This window comes from Rhinatrema bivittatum, chromosome 7 (genome assembly GCF_901001135.1).
Source record: "Rhinatrema bivittatum chromosome 7, aRhiBiv1.1, whole genome shotgun sequence".
NCBI lineage: Eukaryota > Metazoa > Chordata > Amphibia > Gymnophiona > Rhinatrematidae > Rhinatrema > Rhinatrema bivittatum.
Window position 1 is genome coordinate 249,669,067 of NC_042621.1, and position 21,195 is coordinate 249,690,261.

General features: G+C 46.4%; 1 protein-coding gene across 3 annotated transcripts in view; it reads right to left on the reverse strand.

The window, feature by feature from the left end:
• Window positions 1–21,195, reverse strand: part of LOC115095822 (WASH complex subunit 2A-like) — a 257,808-nt gene that overhangs the window by 88,251 nt on the left and 148,362 nt on the right. For all 3 annotated transcript variants that reach the window (XM_029610022.1, XM_029610023.1, XM_029610021.1), the window contains exons 20-21: window positions 18,156–18,261; window positions 16,733–16,912 (exon numbers count right to left, since the gene is read on the reverse strand). In XM_029610022.1, coding sequence (XP_029465882.1) covers window positions 16,733–16,912; window positions 18,156–18,261 — 286 coding nt within the window. The remainder of the gene's footprint in view (window positions 1–16,732; window positions 16,913–18,155; window positions 18,262–21,195) is intronic.

Consider the following 21,195-nt stretch of genomic DNA (forward strand, 5'->3'; position numbering starts at 1 on the left):
GAGGATCTTCATCGGATGACGTACGAGGAGAGATTGAAGAATCTAAATATGTACACCCTGGAGGAAAGGAGGAGCAGAGGTTATATGATACAGACTTTCAGATACTTGAAAGGTTTTAATGATCCAAAAACAACGACAAAAGCAGAACCAGGGGTCACGATTTGAGGCTCCAGGGAGGAAGATTCAGAACCAATGTCAGGAAGTATTTCTTCACGGAGAGGGTGGTGGATGCCTGGAATGCCCTTCCGGAGGAAGTGGTGAAGACCAGAACTGTGAAAGACTTCAAAGGGGCGTGGGATAAACACTGCGGATCCATAAAGTCAAGAGGCCGCCAATGAAGAGTGGGTGACTCGCCAGAATGATGGCTATTGACACAATACCCTTATTAAATAAACATACACATGCTTACTGTGACTCCTACATCGCTCTAAGCTTCAACAGCAAGAGGTAATGGAAAAAAGGATTTGCACTCACAAAGAGGGGAGTAGCTGGCTTGTTACGGCGGTTACTACCCCAAACCAAATATGCCTGATACTTCACTTTCAATGCATATACAGCATAGCTCTCTGCTTCAATGACAGGGGAGAAGAATAACTGATACTTCACACATCCAGCAGAGCTCTCTGCTACAACGGCAAGGGAGAAGAAAAAGGGTTCGCACTCAAAAAGCGGGGAGTAGCTGGCTTGTTACGGCGGTTACTACCCCAAACCAAATGTGCCTGATACTTCACTTTCCATGCATATCCAGCATGGTTCTCTGCTTCATCGGCATGGGAGGAAGACTGATACATCACGCATTTCCAGCATAGCTCTCTGCTTCAACGGCAGGGGAAAAAAAAACAAACCAAAAACTGATGCTTCACGCATATCCTGCATAGCTTCAACGACAGGGGTGAAGAAAAAAAGGATTCGCAATCACAAAGCGAGGAGTAGCTGGCTTGTTACGGCGGTTACTACCCCAAACCAAATGTGCCTGATACTTCACTTTCAATGCATATCCAGCATGGCTCTCTGCTTCAACGGCAGGGGAGAAGAAAAAAAAAACCAAAAAAAAAAACCCAACAAGGGCTGTACAACATAGTCTAGGTAAAACAAATAAGCATGGGTGTAGCTTGCTTATCGCGGCGGTTACTGCCCCTACTACCCCTAACTAATCAAGCTAGATATTTCACTTGGATGCAGCTCCATCACTGCTCTCTACATTAATGGTGGGGGTGGAAGGGGAATAGAACAAGGAGCTAAGAGAAACAGATAAGAATGAGAGAAAAAATGTGTGAGGCTTGCTGGGCAGACTGGATGGGCCATTCGGTCTTCTTCTGCCGTCATTTCTATGTTTCTGTTTCTATAGTGGCCATGGGGGAAAGGTGTACACATCAGGTCTTCCTGTGGCCAGGTCTGGTCGAGGGTGTCTATTCCCCCGGAGTGCGGTTCTTGTCTGCGGTTGAAGAACTTGGGTGTTGGACCGGGTTGCCAGGAGATCCATGGCTGAAGTTCCCCAGCGATTTACTATCAACTGGAAGGCTGTGGTTGACAGAATCTATTCCCCTGGGTCTAGCTTCTCTCTGCAAGGTAGTCTGCAGAGACATTGTCTTTTCCCACGATGTGGGCGGCTGAGATTCCTTGCAGATTTGCTTTCACCCACACCATGAGGGGGTCTATTTCCAGGGACACCTGATGGCTTCTGGTTCCTCCCTGGCGGTTGATGTAGGCAACTATTGTGGCGTTGTCAGACTTGACTGACAGATTCTCCCCGGAATCTGGAACCGAATCGTAGGCAGGCTAGTCTGACTGCTCGGGCTTCCAGTCTGTTTATGTTCCATCCCGCCTCTTGTCCCTTTGTCCCTGGGCTGTCAGTTCCTGGCAGTGGGCTCCCCACCCTCGCATGCTCGCATCTGTGGTGAGCAAGATCCAGTTCGGTGGGGATAGTTTTACTGCCTTGCTCAGATGGTCTTCCTGTAGCCACCATTGGATTTGGGTCCAAATCTCTGCTGGTAGCTGGAGGTGAATGGAGTAGTTTTGAGATATCGGGTTCCATGATGACAGTAGGGAACATTGTAGTGGGCGCATGTGAAGCCTTGTCTATGGAACGACTTCCAGGGCTGATGTCATGAGACAGAGGACTTGGAGGTAGTCCCATACCTTGGGGCGAGCATAGTTCAACAGTTTTCGCAGTTGACCCATCAGTTTCCTTCTCCTTGGAGGGGAGGAGGAAAACCTTGTCTTGCTTGGTGTCGAAACGGACTCCCAGGTATTCTAGTCACTGGGAGGGCTGTAGGCAGCTCTTGGCTGTGTTGACGACCCACCTCAGAATCTGCAGTAGATTGACTCTGGTGGTCACCTAGTGACTTTCCTCCGGAGATTTTGCCCTGATCAGCCAATCGTCCAGGTAAGGGTGTACGAGGATTCCTTCTTTCCTCAGTGTTGCCGCCACTACCACCATGATTTTGGTGAAGGTCCGAGGGGCAGCAGCTAGTCCAAAGGGAACTGGTAATGATGGTCCAGTATCACAAAGCATAGGAAGTGTTGATGGTCTTGATGGACCGGGATATGGAGATAGGCTTCGGATAGATCTAGTGAAGTCAGGAATTCTCCCGGCTTCACTGCCTTATGACTGAGCACAGGGTTTCCATGCGGAAGTGTGGTACTCTCAGGTAACGGATTGATGGTCTTGAGGTCCAGGATGGACCAGAACGTTCCCTCCTTCTTGAGAACAATAAAATAGATGGAATAGTGACCAGTATTTTGTTGGTGCGTGGGCACCGGGGTTATCGCCTTTAGGCTGAGTAGTTTTGTCAGTGTGGTTTTCACTGCCATCCTCTTGGAGAGGGCATGGCACGGTGATCTCACAAATTTGTCTGGAGGGATGCTGTGGAAGTCCAGATAGTAGCCCTCTCGAATGATGGTTAGGACCCACTTGTCCGACATTATCTCGACCCATCTTTGGTAGAAAAGGGTAAGTCTGCCCCTATGACTTCTTCCTGTCGATGGGTCTGCTGATTCTCATTGTGGGGTACGGCCGGAGCCTGTACCTGAGTCTGCTCCCCTCTTGTTGTGTCTGTTCCGAAAGGACTGGGACCTGCCTGTGGGGCGAGGTGCTTGGTAGTATGTGTTCTTGTACAGTCTAAAGCGCTGGGCTCCTCTGCCCTTGGTTCTTCGGAGAGAGGAGAGCTGGTTCTTTTGATCCTGTCCTTCGGTAGACGAGGTACTGGAGATTCGCCCCATTTGTTGGCTAACTTCTCCAATTCACTTCCGAACAAGAGGGATCCTTTAAAAGGCATTCTCGTGAGGTTCGCTTTGGAGGTTGCATCGGCTGACCAATTTCGAAGCCATAGTGGTCTTCTGGCTGCCACTATAGAGGATTCACCCCTAGCTGAGATGCGCACTAGGTTTGAGGATGCATCCGTGAGGAAGGATATCGCCGATTCTAATGTTTCAATGGACGTGTTTGAGTCTCTGGAGAGAAGCAAGCAGGCATGTGTTACTATGGTGCAGCAGGACGCGATTTGCAGGGTCATTGCTGCTACATCAAAGGACTGTTTAAGGATGGCTTCCTGACTCCTGTCCTGGGCATCCTTGAGTGCTGCTCCTCCTTCGACCGGGATAGTTGTGCACTTAGAGATGGTGCAGACCATGGCATCCACTTTTGGGAACCGTAGGAGTTCCTTGGCCATGGGTTCCAGGGGGTATAGGGCTTCTAAGGCCCATCCTCCTTTGAAGCTGGCCTCCGGAGCATTCCATTCCAGGTCAATCAGTTGTTGTACGGCCTGCAACATTGGAAAATAGCATGAGGTCTGACGGAGGGACACCAGGACAGGGTTCGTCTTTGGCTCCACTGTGGTACCCGTGCCTGGAATGGCCAGGGTCAGAGACACGAGAGCTGGTAACTCGTCTTTGGAGAAGAATCGCAGCATGGTTCAGCATGGTTCCATCCCTGGAGGGATTTCCTCTTCCTCCAGGGAGTCAGTTTTGTCCCCCAAGGTGTCTGTATTGCCTGTAGGGAGGCTCTTGCCTAGGTGGGGCACGTCTCGAGAGGTCCGAGAGGTGCTTGGAAGATCTTGTGCTTCTGGTGGAGACTGGAACTGTGTCGCCGGCGGTACCGATTGCACCTGGACGAAGGTTTGCAGCCCTTTGAAGAATTCCACCCAGGAAAAAGTCCCTGGGTCCATAGTGAATCCTGGCGGGTTTATGGTGGAAGCCCGAGGTGCCTTCCTGTTTTAGAATTGCTAACACTATTCTAGTATGTGGATGTGTCCCTATCTGCTTTAGGAGACAGAGAAATACTGAAGAGCAGAGCTTCCTGCACGGGTATATGTAGGCTGACGTCAGCTTTGAAATCTGACTCAGACTCCCATCAGCTATCAGGAGTACACTATACCCATTGGTCCTGAGTCCATCTGGCTACACGCTAGGAAACTAAAGATTAATATACCACTCAATTTCACCTCTCCCCCAACTAAGTCCCAAAATTACCTAGTAAAGCAACACTCACCGATTCTCACCAGCAAAATCTTTTTCCGCTTTCAGTACTCCCTCAGGAGTACTGAGAGCAGAAGAAGAGCTAAAATTCTTTCAAGTTGGCTGGAGTGTGTCTATGGACTGCCATTTCAAGTCTTTTCTAATGGATTTAGGTCTGGTCTTTGACTGGCCCATACAAGGATATTCACTTTCTTCTTGTTGAGCTGCCTCATTGTTGCTTTTGCTTATCATTGTCTTGCTGAAAGATGAATCTTCTCCTCAGTTCATGGTGTACGTATGACTACACTAGGTTTTCTTCCACGATCTGCCTGCACTTTACACCATCCATTTTTCAGTCTTCACAAGATTTCCTGTTCCCACAGCTGCAAAGCATCTCCACAACATAATGCTGCCACCACCATGATTTACTGTAGGGCTGGTATTAGCAGTGTGATGTGGCAATGGAAGACCTGACTTGGAGATTGAATTGGGGCCAGCCCAATTCTTCATATTTATATAGATAACGTTGAATTGGAAATACCTTGAAATACCCTTACTAGAAAATACATTTAAAAATTCATATTTACAATCATGCAAAGGTAATTTAAAGCTAGAGAATCCTGACAAACACAGGACAACTTAGCCTGATGAGATTTATTAAATTTCATGGGGAATATAAATTGTTCATTATAACTCTCTAGCGGGTAGCATAACTCCCAATGTCTCATCAAGGAGAACAAATCCATATGCTCACAGTTTACAGCCAATTCCAATAGTCCAGTCTGGCACATGTTTAAAAAAAAAAAAATGTATGTATCAGGGACAAAGAAAGCTATTTTTACATTTCTCAGAGACAATGAAAAAAAAAATAAAGATAAGCAAGGAAACTGCCAAGAGTTTTCCCTGCAGAGCAGCTTCATATATGCTGTCAGAACCACCATTACACAGATGCATGAATCAGATCACCATTCCCAGTTTCTTACTGAAATTTTAAGGGACTTAACCTACTAAAACAAATTGTACAAAAACACTTGAAAAATGTACAGTCTAATGCATTAACTTTATATATTGTATATAGGATATATGCTACAAATTTATACTCACACCCCTATGTATTCATATGTTACAATGTTTTTTATTTCAATAGTTTAATTAATTGTTATCTTGTTAAATGTAAAATAGGGCAGACCTCGCCCTATTCAACCTGTTACCTGGAAACCGATGTGATATCTCGATCGAATGTCGGTATACAAAATAAATAAATAAATAAATAAATTAATAACTGCTAAATATCAATTAAAAGACAATAATGGAAAGAAGTCCAACCACTATTAATCTATCTGGAGCCACAGGTCCATGACATGATTTTGACTCAACTGGAAACGTTGCCATTTCTTGTCAGTCTCTAGTAACGGGGTTAAATCATATTTTTGCCCAAAAGACCAATATTCTTTCACAAGAGTCTAGAAACAGTGAAACTGTAGCACCAGTGTGCACTAATCCCTCTTCTTACAAACTTATGTTCAGATATTTACATGGAAATCACAGGTAGTTTTTCCTACAAAGATTACAGAAGCATGAGACGACAAATGACAAGCCCCTAAAAACATACAAAAAGTTCTACCCAGAAATAAAGGAGCTTAATTTTCTGGATGCACTTGCAAATATCCACAGTGTCTCTGAATAAAATACCCCTGTCAGAGTCCTCATGCCCCCCCCCTCCCCCGACATGAACTGAAAATTTGCTGTGAATAGGACACAAAACAAAAAAAAGTTGAAGGGAAACACACACACAATGAAACAGGGATCTCATAAGCCTTCTTTTCTTTTGCAAAATGGGATTAAAAACTACAAAACAAAAGGTTTCTAAATTGGACTAACTTCTAGCCTTTTCCAAAATCTAGATTTAAAATTCAAAGCAGCTTTTCACCTAGATAAGCAAAGAGAAAAAGCTCCATTTTTTTTTAGTTTAAAAATGTATTGCCCTCTTTTTAAAAATTCATAACCAAACTTTCAACTTCCAGCAGCTGTGATGCCAGAAAAGGGAGTTTCCCACATTTTCATTTGAAGGTTATCAAGAAGAGCATAAGTAGATAATGCCACGAGTTCTTAAGGTATGTCTTAAGATATGCAGTAATCCCATTACCACTGTATGAAGGTCAGGATCCTTAACATATATGGATGTTAAGAGCATTCCCCATCTTTTCAATGAATTTTGAATAAGATAGATCCTCATTTGGAGAAGTATGATCCGGTAGACCTGAGAGTGGATCTGAAGGAAAGCCAGTGGAACTACTTGGGAATTCCCCTGGACTAGGCTACCTCAATGAATAATGAGACAATAAAGGTGGATTACAGGGTTGATATAGTGAAGGTAAGGGTGGAGGTCTTCCTCCGAACAAAATGTATCTGCTGCAAGCCACAATGAAGACTGAGAATGAGGGGGAGCTCCTGACACTATGACAAGCAGTGACTAGGTAATCAATGGCTAAGTTGGCAAAGATGGAAATGTAGTCAATAGAAGCCAATGAGGAAATGCGAATCTCCTGAAAAGGAGATGAAAAAAGCTCTAAGAATATCTGATCTGTTCAAAAGTGTATGGAATCCTATGGCCTGGCGGAGTGGTGGAATATCTTTTATTGGTACTAGTTGCACCACAATGGGCTGTTGGAAGTTAGAGGAATGATAGAACAGACTGCCTCCGGAGTCTTGAGGCGAAGACCTTGGGTCAGTAGTTGAGAATGGAAGTGTCTCATGATAAGTAGTGGAAGATGGAGGGAATCTTCTGGTGTGAAGAGTCTAGACTGGGCATATACGTGCATCGGCAATGCTGCCCACAGAATATCCGATTCATAAAGCCTTGCAGAGATTTTGTGGCACTCATGAGGTAATACAAGGAGAATAGGTGCAGATATGTGCCTTTTTTCTGGATTTGTTTTTTGAAATCTGATGAGAATAGGGAGGTAGAATGAGCAAAGGATGGATGGTGAAAATCCATTTGCATTGATGAAATTATGGATGCACTGAGCTGTATATCAAGTGTCGAGCCATTTCAAGCTGAGTATATCGATGATGAGGCCAATGCACTTTGGAAGTGTTTTAACACACCGTGCATTGGACACTTCGATGCATCATGCTTTTGGCAGTCTAAATCACTGTGCATTGTGTACTTTGATGTACTGCCGGTTGCATAAAGGGCTTTTCCTGCACTGATGCTTTAAGTTTGGATAACGCATTGTGATGCTTCTTCAATATAGGGACCGGCTCTGTCGATTGTTTTTGCTTAGTCTTCTTGGATTGTAATGTGTTGGCTAATTGACCTGAGAAAATATCTGTTGTTGGGGAGATGCTGCCTTTACCCGCAGTAGCCTTTCCAGCTGATTACCACCTCTGCTGTTGTAAGCCACAGGGCTTACAATCTAATTTTGTACCTGAGGCAACGGAGGGTAAAGTGACTTGCCCAAGGTCATAAGGAGTGACAGCAGGATTTGAACCTTGGTTTACTGGGTCAGAGCCTGCTGCTCTAACTCCTCCACTCATGTGGACAGCTGCGCCTACTGCCTGCTGACATCGTTAAGTGGCTTACTCTTAGCAGGCCTCTTGGAGGGCCGGAATCAGATTGACCGACTGATTGAATCTGGCTATTGAATTTATTAATGACCAATAGTATTCCAGTAATAATGGGTCAAGGTTTATGCTCTTGATACTTTTTTGGGAGTTCAAAAAGTGTTTCAGAAAGGGAGGAGGAGATGGCTTATATATGTTATGATGGGGAAAGGTTTTTCAAACAATTATGTAAAATTCATGTATAATACAGAAGATGACTCTGGAAATTCATGATGTGACTGCAGAGTGTAATTTAGATTTTAGGTTTTTAACTGAAACTTGGTTGACCATGGAGGGTGGTGGTCTTTTACCCCAAATATGTCCTAGTGGTTATCAAATATATTTTGCTTTGAGGATAGGAAAGAGGGAGAAGGGAGGCATTGATTTATAAAGAAAACTGTTTCTTACCTGCTAATTTTCGTTCCTGTGGTACCACGGGTCAATCCAGACTCCCAGATTGTGCCTCCCTTCCAGCAGATGGAGACAGAGAAAGTTTTACTGACACTGAGCAGTAAACCATACATGCTACCTGCAGTTCCTCAGTATTTATTTATACCCAAGCAAACAACGAAATAGAAAAACATCTCAACCTCTAAAAGGGAGTATAAACATGAAAATAATTTTTCTATACAAAAATGATTGAATGAGCAGATGACTCTCCCCCTTAATAGACTGGGCAGGTTCTGGACTGATCCATGGTACTACAAAAACAAAAATTAGCAGGTAAGAACCAATTTTCCTTTCCCTGTACATACCCAGATCAGTCCAGACTCCTGGGATGTATCAAAGCTCCCTAGCCAGGGTGGGTCCCACTCGCAGAACACTTTCGCTGAAAGACGGGGAGCCCGTATCTCCCACATCCAGACGATAGTGTCTAGCAAAAATATGTAGCAACTTCCAAGTCGCTGCTCTGCAAATCTCTTGGGGAGAAACTAGTTGAGCCTCCGCCCACGAGGCCGCCTGAGAATGAGTAGAATGAGCACATAACCCCTTTGGAATCTGCCAACCTTGAAGAAAATAGGTGAAAGCAATAGCCTTCTTAAGCCAGCAAGCAATGGTAGCCTTAGAAGCCTGAAAACCTCTCTTGGGGGCCGCTCCACGGAAGAAAGAGGTGATCCGACCTTCTAAAATCACTTGTTACTTTGAGGTAAATCAACAAAGCTCTTCTGACATCTAACAACCTGAGTTCCCTCGCATGAGGAGTAGACGCATCCAGTCCAGAAAAGGCCAGAAGCTCCACAGTCTATTTCACGTGAAACGCGGATACCACTTTTGGCAAAACAGAAGGCACAGTTCTCAAAGAGACTCCTGAGGACGAAATCTGAAGGAATGGATCCCGACATGACAGCGCCTGCAATTCAGAAATCCTTCTAGTGGAACATATGGCCACCAGAACCACCACCTTTAGAGTCAAGTCCTTTAAAGTCACTCTCCGGAGCGTTTCAAAAGGAGCCTCACAAATCCCTGAGGACAAGATTAAGATTCCAGAAAGGACAAACTCGACGAAGAGGGGGACGCAAGTTCTTTGCCCCTCGAAGAAAACGGAGGACTGGATGCGCAGTAATAGAAACGCCATCAACCTTACCATGAAGACAATCTAGAGCTGCTATTTGCACTTTAAGAGAGCTAAGGGCAAGCCTTTTGGCGAATCCATCTTGCAGGAAGGATAAAATGTCAGAGACTGACGATCTGAGCAGGCGATCATCATTAGTGGTACACCAGGACTCGAAAACCCTCCAGACATGCTCATATGAAAGATTAGTGGAATTTCTCCTGGCCTGCAACAATGTAGTAATGACAGTCTCTGGGTAACCTCTATGTCTTAAATGTCGCATCTCAAAAGCCAGGCCGCTAGACAAAAGTGAGCAGCCTGGTCGGAAAATACGGATCCTTGCTGGAGATGACTCTCCAGATGACCCAATCGAATCTGTCTGTCTACAGCCAAACTGATCAAATCCGTGAACCAGGGACGGCATGGCCACTCCGGTGCCACCAAGATTACTACTCTCTGATGCTTTTTTATGCGATACAAAACCTTTCCCATTAGCGGCCAGGGAGAAGGAGAGAGTAGAATTCCTCTTGACAAAGGAGTACTAGGACATCGACCCCTTTGGCCCCATGCTCTCGCCTCAGACTGAAAAACTGAGGCGCTTTGGCATTCCAATGAGACGCCATTAGTCTACATGGGGGGTGCCCCATTATGAATGAGTTGCATCGCTGACTCAGACAACTCCCACTCGCCCGGATCTAATGCCATCAGACTCAAAAATAAAAAATCTGCTTGAACGTTTTCGACCCCGGCAATGTGGGATGAGCAAATTCTATTTAACATTTTTATATACCGCAATTCATGTAGCAAAGTTACATATCATTTCGGTTTACATTATAAAAATAACAAGCATGTAAGAATGCGATTACATTAAAACAGGGAATAAACTAGGATTAGGGTGAACAGGGTTTTGCGCCCCCTCTAGCAGATGGAGACAGAAGTTTACAAACAAAACTCCGCCTTATATAGGCTGGTGCCACCTACAGTCTGGCAGTATTACTTAATGTCAAAGCAGGATGAATTCCCACTAACAGACCAAACTAACTATAGACAGTAACCTAACAACCATAACCGGCTCAACAAACCCCCAAAGGGAACGGAACCCGAGCCAACGATAACAAGACATACAATTATGACCTTAGCCTCAGAGGAATAAACAGCACGGACTCTCCGTCATTGCAGAATAAATGGGCGGGACTCTGGACTGATCTGTGGTACTACAGGAACGAAAATTATCAAAGGTAAGACCTAATTTTCTTTTCCCTGTACTACCCGGATCAGTCCAGACTCCTGGGATGTACCAGAGCTGCCTCAAATGGGATGTGCTCCGGAGAGTCCCGCTCTGAGCACCCCTGCACCAAAATCTCCGCTGCCTGGATTCTTAACATCCAGGCGATAATGTCTGCTGAACGTATGTAAAGACTTCCAGGTCGCTCCTCTACAAATCGCCTCTGGGGATATATGATGGCATTCCGCCCAGGACGCAGCCTGGGAACGCGTAGAATGTGCCTTGAGACCTATTGGCAACGCTTTACCCTGCAACAAATATGCAGAACTGATAGCCTCCTTTAACCAACGAGCAATCGTAGTCTTGGAAGCCGCATTACCCCGAGATCCGCTCCAAAGCACAAACAGATGGTCGGATACCCTGAAAGCATTCGTAACTTCCAGGTAATGCAACAAAGCCCGACGTACATCCAACCTGCGCAAATCCTTAGACAAAGGATCTGCCCTATCCAAATCTGCAAACGAAGGCAGTTCCACTGTCTGATTGAGATGAAAGTCAGATACCACCTTCGGAAGAAACGAAGGAACCGTCCGAAGAAAGACTCCCGATTCCGATATTCGCAAGAAGGGCTCCCGACAAGACAGAGCTTGCAGCTCGGATACCCGTCGCGCCGATACCATGGCTACCAAGAAGACCACCTTGAGCGTCAAATCCTTCAAGGTAGCTCTGCGAAGGGGCTCAAACGGGGCCCCACACAACACCTTCAATACCAAGTTCAGATTCCAGGAAGGACAAGGGTTATGCAACGGCAGTCGTAAATGCTTTGCACCTTGAAGAAAACGGACTACATCCGGATGCGAAGACAAAGGCACCCCGTCGACCCGTCCTCGCAACGACGCCAGAGCTGCTCCTGAACCCGTAAAGAACTACACGAGAGACCTTTTGCCAACCCATCCTGGAGAAATCGTAAAACCTCGGGCACGGACGCGCGAGGAGGCCCCACCTCGCGCGCCAAACACCATGTCTCAAACAGCCTCCAAACCCGGACGTAAGCTAAAGACGTAGAATCTTTGCGGGACCTTAGGAGGGTGGTTATAACGGCATCCGAATAACCTCTGGACTTCAGCCTTCTCCTCTCAAAAGCCATGCCGCTAGACAGAAGCGGTCTACCTGGTCAAAACAAACGGGCCCCTGATGTAGGAGATCCGGAACATACGGGAAGTGAAGGGGCTCCTCCACCGACAGATTCAGCAGATCCGCAAACCACGGGCGACGAGGCCATTTGGGAGCGACGAGCACCACTTTTGCCGGGTGCAACTCGATCCGCCTCAACACCCTGCCGATGAGAGGCCAGGGAGGAAACACATAAAGAAGCACATCCGGCCATGGCAATGCCAGGGCGTCCGTGCCTTCTGCAGCCGTCTCCCTGCGGCGAGCAAAGAACCGCGGAGCTTTCGCATTCTTGAAAGCTGGTTGACGGCGGGGGACCCCCAGCGAAGACAAATGAGACGATACGCCTCTTCCACGAGCTCCCACTCTCCGGGGTCTAGGCGATTGCGACTGAGAAAATCTGCATGAAGATTCTCCACCCCGGCGACGTGGGAGGCCGCTATGCTGTCCAGATGTTCTTCTGCCCATGCCATTAAGAGTCTGGCTTCGGCCGCGACCGATTGACTCCTGGTTCCGCCTTGACGATTGATGTAAGCCACCGTGGTCACATTGTCCGAGAGAATCCTGACCGCCTTTCCGCAAACCAGCGGAAGAAAAGCCTGCAGAGCTAGGCGAACCGCTCTGGTCTCTAGGCGATTGATGGACCACGCTGCTTCCTGAGGGGACCATTGCCCCTGCACTGACTTCCGTAGACAGACAGCTCCCCAGCCATACAGACTGGCGTCCATCGTAACTATCGTCCAAGACGGGATCTCTAGAGGCACTCCACGACTCAAGTTGTTTGGACACAACCACCAATCCATGCTGTCCCGAGCAGCCTGGGTCAGCGGCAATGGGAGATGAAATTCCTCTGAAACAGGGTTCTAGCGGGAGAGCAACGCAGACTGTAAAGGCCATATATGAGCGAAAGCCCAAGGAACCAACTCCAGTGTGGAAGTCATTGACCCCAAGACCTGTAAATAGTCCCAGACTATCGGTTCCGGTTTGGCCAACAATCTTCGAATTTGTGCCTGCAATTTGAACATTCGCTCCTGCGTCAGGGACACCCAGCCCCGACGGGTGTCGAACGATGCTCCCAAAAACTCCAGTGATTGCGACGGCACTAGCTGACTCTTGGACACATTGACTATCCAGCCGAGATTGTGCAACAATTGAAGCACCCTTTGCACTGCCGCTCGACAAAGACTCTGACTTGGTGCGAATCAGCCAATCGTCCAGATACGGGTGTACCAGTAGACCTTCCCTGCGAAGCTGTGCTGCTACCACCACCATAATTTTGGTGAAGGTTCGAGGGGCTGTCGCCAGGCCGAATGGGAGCGCCCGAAACTGAAAATGCTGTCCCAGCACGGCAAACAGAAGGAACTGCTGGTACTCTGCTCGGATACTGATGTGAAGATACGCTTCCGTGAGATCCAGAGATGCCAAAAACTCCCCCTGTCTGACGGACACGATCATGGAGCGCAAAGTTTCCATGCAAAACCGCGGAATCCGCAGACAGTGGTTGACACTTTTTAGATCTAGGATCGGACGAAAGGTTCCTTCCTTTTTGGGCACCACGAAGTAAGTGGAAAAACGGCCCCTGCGGAGCTCGTTGTGTGGGACTGGAACAATTGCGCCGAGCTCCTGGAGCCGGCCCAGCGTCACCCGTACTGCCCGGCGTTTATCCGAAAACCCGCAAGGCAATACCAGAAAACATGGGTGCGGCCGGCGAAAAAAATCTAACGCGTAGCCGTGACTTATCACATCTAAGACCCACTGATCCGACGTGATCCTGGTCCATTCCCCATAAAACTGGGTCAGCCTGCCCCCAACTTTCGGGACGGAGGAATGGACCGGCCGTCCATCATTGTGCAGGCTTGCCCCCCTGCACACTCGGACTGGATCCCGGCCGACTGAACCGGCGCCTGCGAAAGGACTGCGAATAAGCCTGTTGCCTGTTGGCACTGTGACGATAGGAGGACACAGATCCTCGAGAAGACCGAGGCCGGTGCCCACCGCGAAAATGAGACCGAGAGGCTGGACCTCCCCTGGTCCTTGGTCTGTCCTCTGGCAAGCGATGAACCTTGTTCTCACGCACAGACTTGATAAGATCCTCCAATTCCTTGCCGAACAACAACTTGCCCTTAAAGGGTAATGAGCCTAACCGGGCCTTCGATGTCACGTCCGCTGACCAATGACGAAACCACAGCAGACGCCTCGCGGAGACCGCGGAAACCATGGTCCTGGCCAAGGTACGAAGCAAGTCATAAAAGGTGTCTGCACTGTAGGCAATCACCGCCTCCAAACGACCCACCTGGCGCACTTCCTCGGAAGATAGAGACTCGTTGGCCAGCAACTGCTGAGCCCAGCGGAGACCAGCTCGCAAGGAAAAGTTACTGCAAATCGCTGCCCGAACACCTAAGGCCGAAACTTCGAATATTCTCTTGAGTTGAACTTCCAGCTTCCGGTCCTGTAAATCCTTTAGTGCAGTACCCCCTGTCACCGGAATAGTGGTCTTCTTTGTGACTGCTGCCACCGCCGAATCAATCTTGGGTAACCTCAACAACTCTAAGGTATCCTCCGGTAGGGGATATAGCTTATCCATCGCCTTAGCCACCTTGAGTCCCAACTCAGGGGTATCCCATTCCTTAAAAAGTAGATCTGATGCTGAAAAATGTAATGGGAAGGCCGAGGGAGGACCCCGTAATCCCAATACCACCGGATCCGTTGCCCCAAGTCGGGACTCTTCCTGTGGAACCGGAATACTTAACTCCTTCAGGATTTCTGGAATGAGGGGACCCAGCTCGTCCCTGAGAAAAAGACGAACCACCTTCGGGTCATCCCCCTCCATTCCATGGGTCCCCCGAGAGCCAGTGGATAACAAATCTCAGTCCCCCTCCACCCCCCTCGGGGGCTGGGACAGTTCATCCAGATCATCTGGCCGCTCATCTGACCCATCAGTATCTGTGGAAGAATCCGGGACCTCCCGGACAGCCCTTGCATGACTAGGTCGGGCGCTGCCAGTGCCCCCTGGAGCTGGGCCGTATCTAACTCGCTTCCCCCGCCCCCGAGGGGGGTATCATGGGGTCTTTTCCGTGCCAGGCGCCGTGCCTTGAATGCCCTGTGCATCAACAGAACAAAGTCTGACCCAAATGACGAATCCGAGGAGCCCTCCTCTGAATCCCCCTCTGGGAGCAGAGGCTTGCTGCCTGGCCTAAGCCCCCTAGGTCCGTCCCCATCAGGGACTTTGTGTTGTGGCGAGAAATGCGGTGGGGGATCGTCCTCCCCCTGTTCCAAGCCCGCCTCGGAACCTGCAGCCCCCTGAGGTAACAAAATGGCGGCCGTTCCCGCCGAAATTGACTTCGTGGAATCCAAGATGGCGCCCGTTCCCGGGCTCCTCGGGAACGGGCCTTCCTCCGCGATTGGCAGCCCCCCTGCCGCTCCGGTGCGCGATCGCTGTCGGCCCCGAGGCTGTACAGCATCCGAGGACCCGCCCTCGCCGCCCGTCAGGCAGGAGGGAACAGAGGCCATCCCTGGACAGCCGCGCCGAAGTGGAGCCGCAGGCTCTGCATGCCGACCGGCGCGGCATGCTCAGCCTCCTGACAGAAATGCTACCCTACAGCGAAGGAGGAAAAGAAACAAAACACCTACTCCCCTGCGACGGCGAAATCGGTGCTCGGCTCCCCCCCCCACTGCAGAAGAAGGAAAGAGAACTGACAGCGAAAGTAAAAAACTTTTTTTTTTTTTTTTTTTTTTTTTTTTAACTGAAAGCTACCGGTACCTCGGGTTCAGGGCCAGCTGGAGGGAGTGAGCCGGGCTCCCCGGTGTCACCCCCAGCTGCAAAGATGTGCTGGAAAGTGGGAATCTCCCACACCTCAGCTGCCTCGGAGACCAGGGGGGATGGTCCCCTCAGGACCTCGCAACCCCCTGGGAGGCGAGAACTTCCACCTGCAGGCAAGCCTCTGCGGTGCGTAGAACTAAACCTAAAACAAATTCACCTCTCTTTTTTTTTTTTTTTTTAAACTAACACCTATACCCTAGGCCTCAGCTCAGACTGTAGGTTTTGCACCCTCTCCACCTGCTAGGAGACAGAAGAATACTGCCAGACTGTAGGTGGCACCAGCCTATATAAGGCAGAGTTTTGTTTGTAAACTTCCTTCTCCATCTGCTAGGGGGGGCGCAAAACTCAGGAGTCTGGACTGATCCGGGTACGTACAGGGAACATTGTATTATTGTGACAAATCTATAAATTGTTAGATTAGGACTAAACTAAAGTGAACAATATTTATCCTATGTCCTGGGAAGACTAATTTAGGAAGAATAGGATAAAGGGGTGGGTGGGTGAAAGGGTAAGATGGGAGGGAATAAAAAATCTCCTTTGGATTTGTCCCTTTGAAAATACTTTTATACTAAAATAAAACCACATATTCTAACAGATACTCGAAAGAAAAAAAAAGTTCTATGCAAGCCTCTATGCATAGCTTCTTAAAGTAAAACCATTTGTTGGCCAGCAAAGCCTGTCACAGTAGCAGCAGCCAACTATCCTCTCTGCCTAGGTTGGCGCACATATTTGCTGCATTCCCAGGCTGTCAGATGGGTGAGGGATTTGAAAGCAGATCCCTGGAGCCACAGTACTATGGTTTCAATGACAGGGTTGTCACAAATAACATTGTTGTATTGCCATGAAGTAGAAGCAGTTAGTAGAAGTATGGGAGATTTCTATGTGCTTGTAAATCTATCCTCACCTTTCCATTCTGTTCCGGCAAATTAGTTCCACTGAACATCCCATCAGTTCTACCACCAGGTCCTTCTCCAGTACCTGCTGTTTCTTCTGCTGCTGTCTTTTCAGATTTCTCAAACGGAAATTGCTTTTCCTCTTTTTCATTTAACAATGCTGGATTTGCCTGCTGTGGTTTCACTTGCTCCTATAACATGAATAATACACACAAACATCTTAAATAAAAAATATATATATAATTGGAAAACATTCTGATTTGAAAAACAGCAATCTAAATTAGAATGCAATAAACATCAACTCCATTCTCAAAACAGGATCTTTCAAGCTCAACGTACTCAAGAAACTCAGACCCCTACTGTACACCCAGGACTTCCGCACAGTAATACAAGCCACCATAACCTCCAAATTAGATTACTGCAACGCACTCCTCCTAGGGCTCCCCCTCTCTACCATAAAACCTTTACAAATGTTGCAAAACGCATCAGCAAGACTCATCACTAACACACATAAATACGAAAACATTACCCCCATCCTCAAAGACCTACACTGGCTCCCTATTCTCTCTCGCATTCACTACAAACCTTGACCATAATACACAAATCCATCCACGCCCACAACTCCAATTGGCTCGACATCCCCTTCAATTCCCCACAGTCCACCCGTCCCACCAGATCCACCAACATGGGCACACTACATGTTCCCTCTCTGAAAACAGCCCACCTCTCTTCCACTTGCGATCGTGCCCTCTCTATTACAGGCCCCTCTCTCTGTAACTCCCTCCCTGTACACATGCGCCTCGAACCATGTTTATTCAAATTTAAAAAGAAACTAAAAACGCTACTATTCAAACAAGCCTATCCAGAATAGATCCCCCTTCCACCCCATCATGGTGATCACAACCTCCTTATATTAAGGAACTAATTACACTGTTAACTTATGCTTGTTCCTGTTATGTTAATCTTTCTTTCCACGCTGCTCCTTGTTATCCCCTTTCCCAGTTCGCTTTCCCTGTTAACATGTATTATCAAGCCTTTTGTTCAAATGTAAACCGGTATGATGTCCCTACTAATACCGGTATATAAAAGTTCCTAAATAAATAAATAAATAAAATAAATGTGTGTGACAATTTTCAAAAGTTGCCATGGATAACTGAACAACTGACTGGGTATATTCCACCCTCCCCCAGCCCGCTGGCTGAAAACAGTCCTCATCAAATAAGCTAAAAGCATGCACACTGTTTCAGTGTGTGTGCTTTTTGCTGCATTTTGAAACCCTCACGTGTACTTTGCATCTACTCTAAAACTGGCTCCAAATTCTCAATGGTAAGCTCCACAGAGAGTTTGTTTCAAACACAGCTTGCCTGTCCATGGATCTTGAAAGATCTCCCTGGGATATGAAAATAGATTCCTACCTAAACAGAGAAAACCTACCAATGTTTGGGATGTCAGGGTATCACTTGGGTTAATGGAAAACAGGGACCCTTCGTCTTTAGTGTCCTCTTCGAACAACAGTGAAGCCCTGTGGTGCTTCTTTAGGCTACATAAAAGAGAACAATTATATGCACCATTTCTGCTAATTTACTCAAAGCACTTATGCCTCAAATATTCTAAATATGCAGCAGATACAGAGAGAACTGATCAAATTTTTCACAATATATTCTTTAAAATAGAAAATGAAAAGTAAAAAATGGAAGTTTAGTTAATAAATTAACTGAGCTCCAAGAGCACAGGAAAGATTTAAATTTATATATTAGGAAGATCAACCAATAAAGCACCAAATCAAGTTATGCAGGAAGTTGATAGACTCCCTAAAATATATATGTATTTTAGTTCTGGCAGTTTCCTTCTGTTCATCTGGACTCCCAATTAAATTTATTTAACAGTTTTATATACCGACCTTCATAGTAAATAACCATATCAGATCGGTTTACAATTAACAAGAGTAAAACTGGGGTAACTATTCAAGTAAACGAAAGATAAACAGTAGGTAGGAATGAGTCAAATTGCAACTGGTGCCTTCATTCATAAATACCTGAACATTTTGCCTCCATTTGATACTTGTTGCCAACTCATCTAGCACAGTCAGTGTAGTGAAAGTGGCCACAAGGAGAAATTTCCTTACCTGTTAATTTCTTTTTGATTAGTTCTGCAATACCAGTGCAGCCATGACAAGTGGTTTATTTCTCCTTTCCAGCAGATGGAGGCAACCAATACTGGTTTCCTGTGTGTCATCACAGCCACTATTTAGGTGGTGGTGCTAGCAGCAGGAATCCAGTATCATCTGACAAAGCTTCGGATCAAACCCCCACAAATAAAGAGTAGACAAATTTCAACCATAACTGGAGAAGAAGCTTCCCTGTAGGGAAAAAGGAAAGCCAAAAAGACAAACAATGAGTAAATAAGAACAGCCTGAATAATACTGTCTTGCTTCCCAAGTGAGTCCTGGACTACTGTAGCAGGACTAACGAAAAGGAAATTAAGAGGTAAGGAAATTTCTCCTTCCATCTCGTCTTGTTACACCAGTCCAGTTGTGATAAGTGGGAAGAACCAAAGCTTCATCTACCCAGGCGGGAGGAAGAGACAGCTGCACAAAGAACCCCTGCACTGTAAGCTGTGTCCTCCTGAGCCCACAGGGCCAGCTAATAACACTTCACAAAAGATATGCAGCGAAGACCAAGTGGCCGCTCTGCAAATATTGGCTGGCACTAGCACATGCACACCTCCGCTCAAGACACGGACTGAGTCTGGTGGAGTGCGCATGCACTCGTTCCAGAGGCTTCTTGCCCCTCAACAATTAAGCAGACTCAATTGCCTCTAATCCAATGAGCCAGAGTAGCTTTAGAGGCTCCTTCTTCCTTACACAGACCTCCAAAAAGGATGATCTGTCCAACTTTCAGACATTTTTAGTGACCTCCAAATACTGCAGAATAAGACGCTGCACATAAAAACACCTGAAAGACAAACTCAGGACCACACTCCTCTCTAGAAAAGGTCAGAAGATAGATCGACTGATTGACATGGAAAGCAGAATTCACCTTCATAGAAAGGACGGCACTGGCCAAAAACCCACCACATCAGATGAAACCACCAGAAAAAAAAAAGGCAAAACAGGGCTTGGAGTTATAGACTCATCGAGCTGAACAAATATCGACCAGAAATGCTATTTTAACAGACAAATCCTTCAAAGAACTCTGTCCCAAAAGCCTCAAAAGGGATCTCCACTTGGACTCTCAGCATAAGAACATAAGATATGCCATACTGGGTCATTAAGCCCAGCATCCTGTTTCCAACGGTGGCCAATCCCAGTCACAAGTACCTGGCAAGAACCCAAATATTAGATAAATCGCAAACTACTATTATTTATTAATTACCGTAATAGCAGTTTATGGATTTTTCCTCTAGGAACTTATCCAAACCTTTTTTAAACCCAGTTACACTAATTGCTGTAATCACATCCTCCAGCAATGAATTCCAAGCTTAACTATGCGCAGAGTGAAAAAGAATTTTCTTCGATTTGTTTTAAACGAGTTACTTGCTAACTTCATGGAGTGCCACCTGGTCCTTCTATTATCTGAGAGAATAAATAACAAATATATATTAACTTGTTCATGTCCTTTCATTATTGCTTAGACTTCTATCATATCCCCACTCAATCATCTCTTCTCCAAACTGAACAGAACTAACTTCTTTAGCCTTTCCTCATAGGGCAGCCGTTCCAAGACCCTAATCATTTTGGTCGCCCTTCTCTGCACTCTCTCAAGTGCAGCTATATCCTTTTTGAGATGCGGTGACCAGAATTGCACACAGTATTCAAGGTATGGTCTCACCATGGAGCAACAGAGGCATTATTACATCCTCCGTTTTTTTTCCATTCCCTAATAATTCCTAACATTCTGTTTGTTTTTTTGATCACCACAGCGCACTGAGGCGACAATTTCAATGATTTATCCACTATGACACCTAGATCTCTTTCCTGGGTGGTAACTCTTAAGATAGAACCTAACATTGCGTAACTATAGCAAGGGTTATTTTTCCCTATATGTATCACTTTACACTTGTCCACATTAAATTTAATCTGCCATTTGGAAGCCCAATCTTCCAGTCTCTCAAGGTCCTCCTGCAATTCATCACAATCTGCTTGATATTTAACTACTCTACATAATTTTGTGTCATTCGCAAATTTGATCACCTCAATTGCTGAACTCCTCTCCAGATAATTTATAAATATATTAAAAAACACCGGTCTTCATAAAGATCCCTGAGGCACTCCTCTGTTCACCATTTTCAACTGTGAAAACTGACCATTTAATCTACTCTATTTCTTGTCTTTTAACCAGCTTGCAATCCATAAAAGGACATCACCTCCTATCCCATGACTTTTTAGTTTTCTTAGAAGCCTCTCATGCGAGACTTTGTCGAATGTCTTCTGAAAATCCAAATACACTACATCTACCGGTTCACCTTTGTGCAC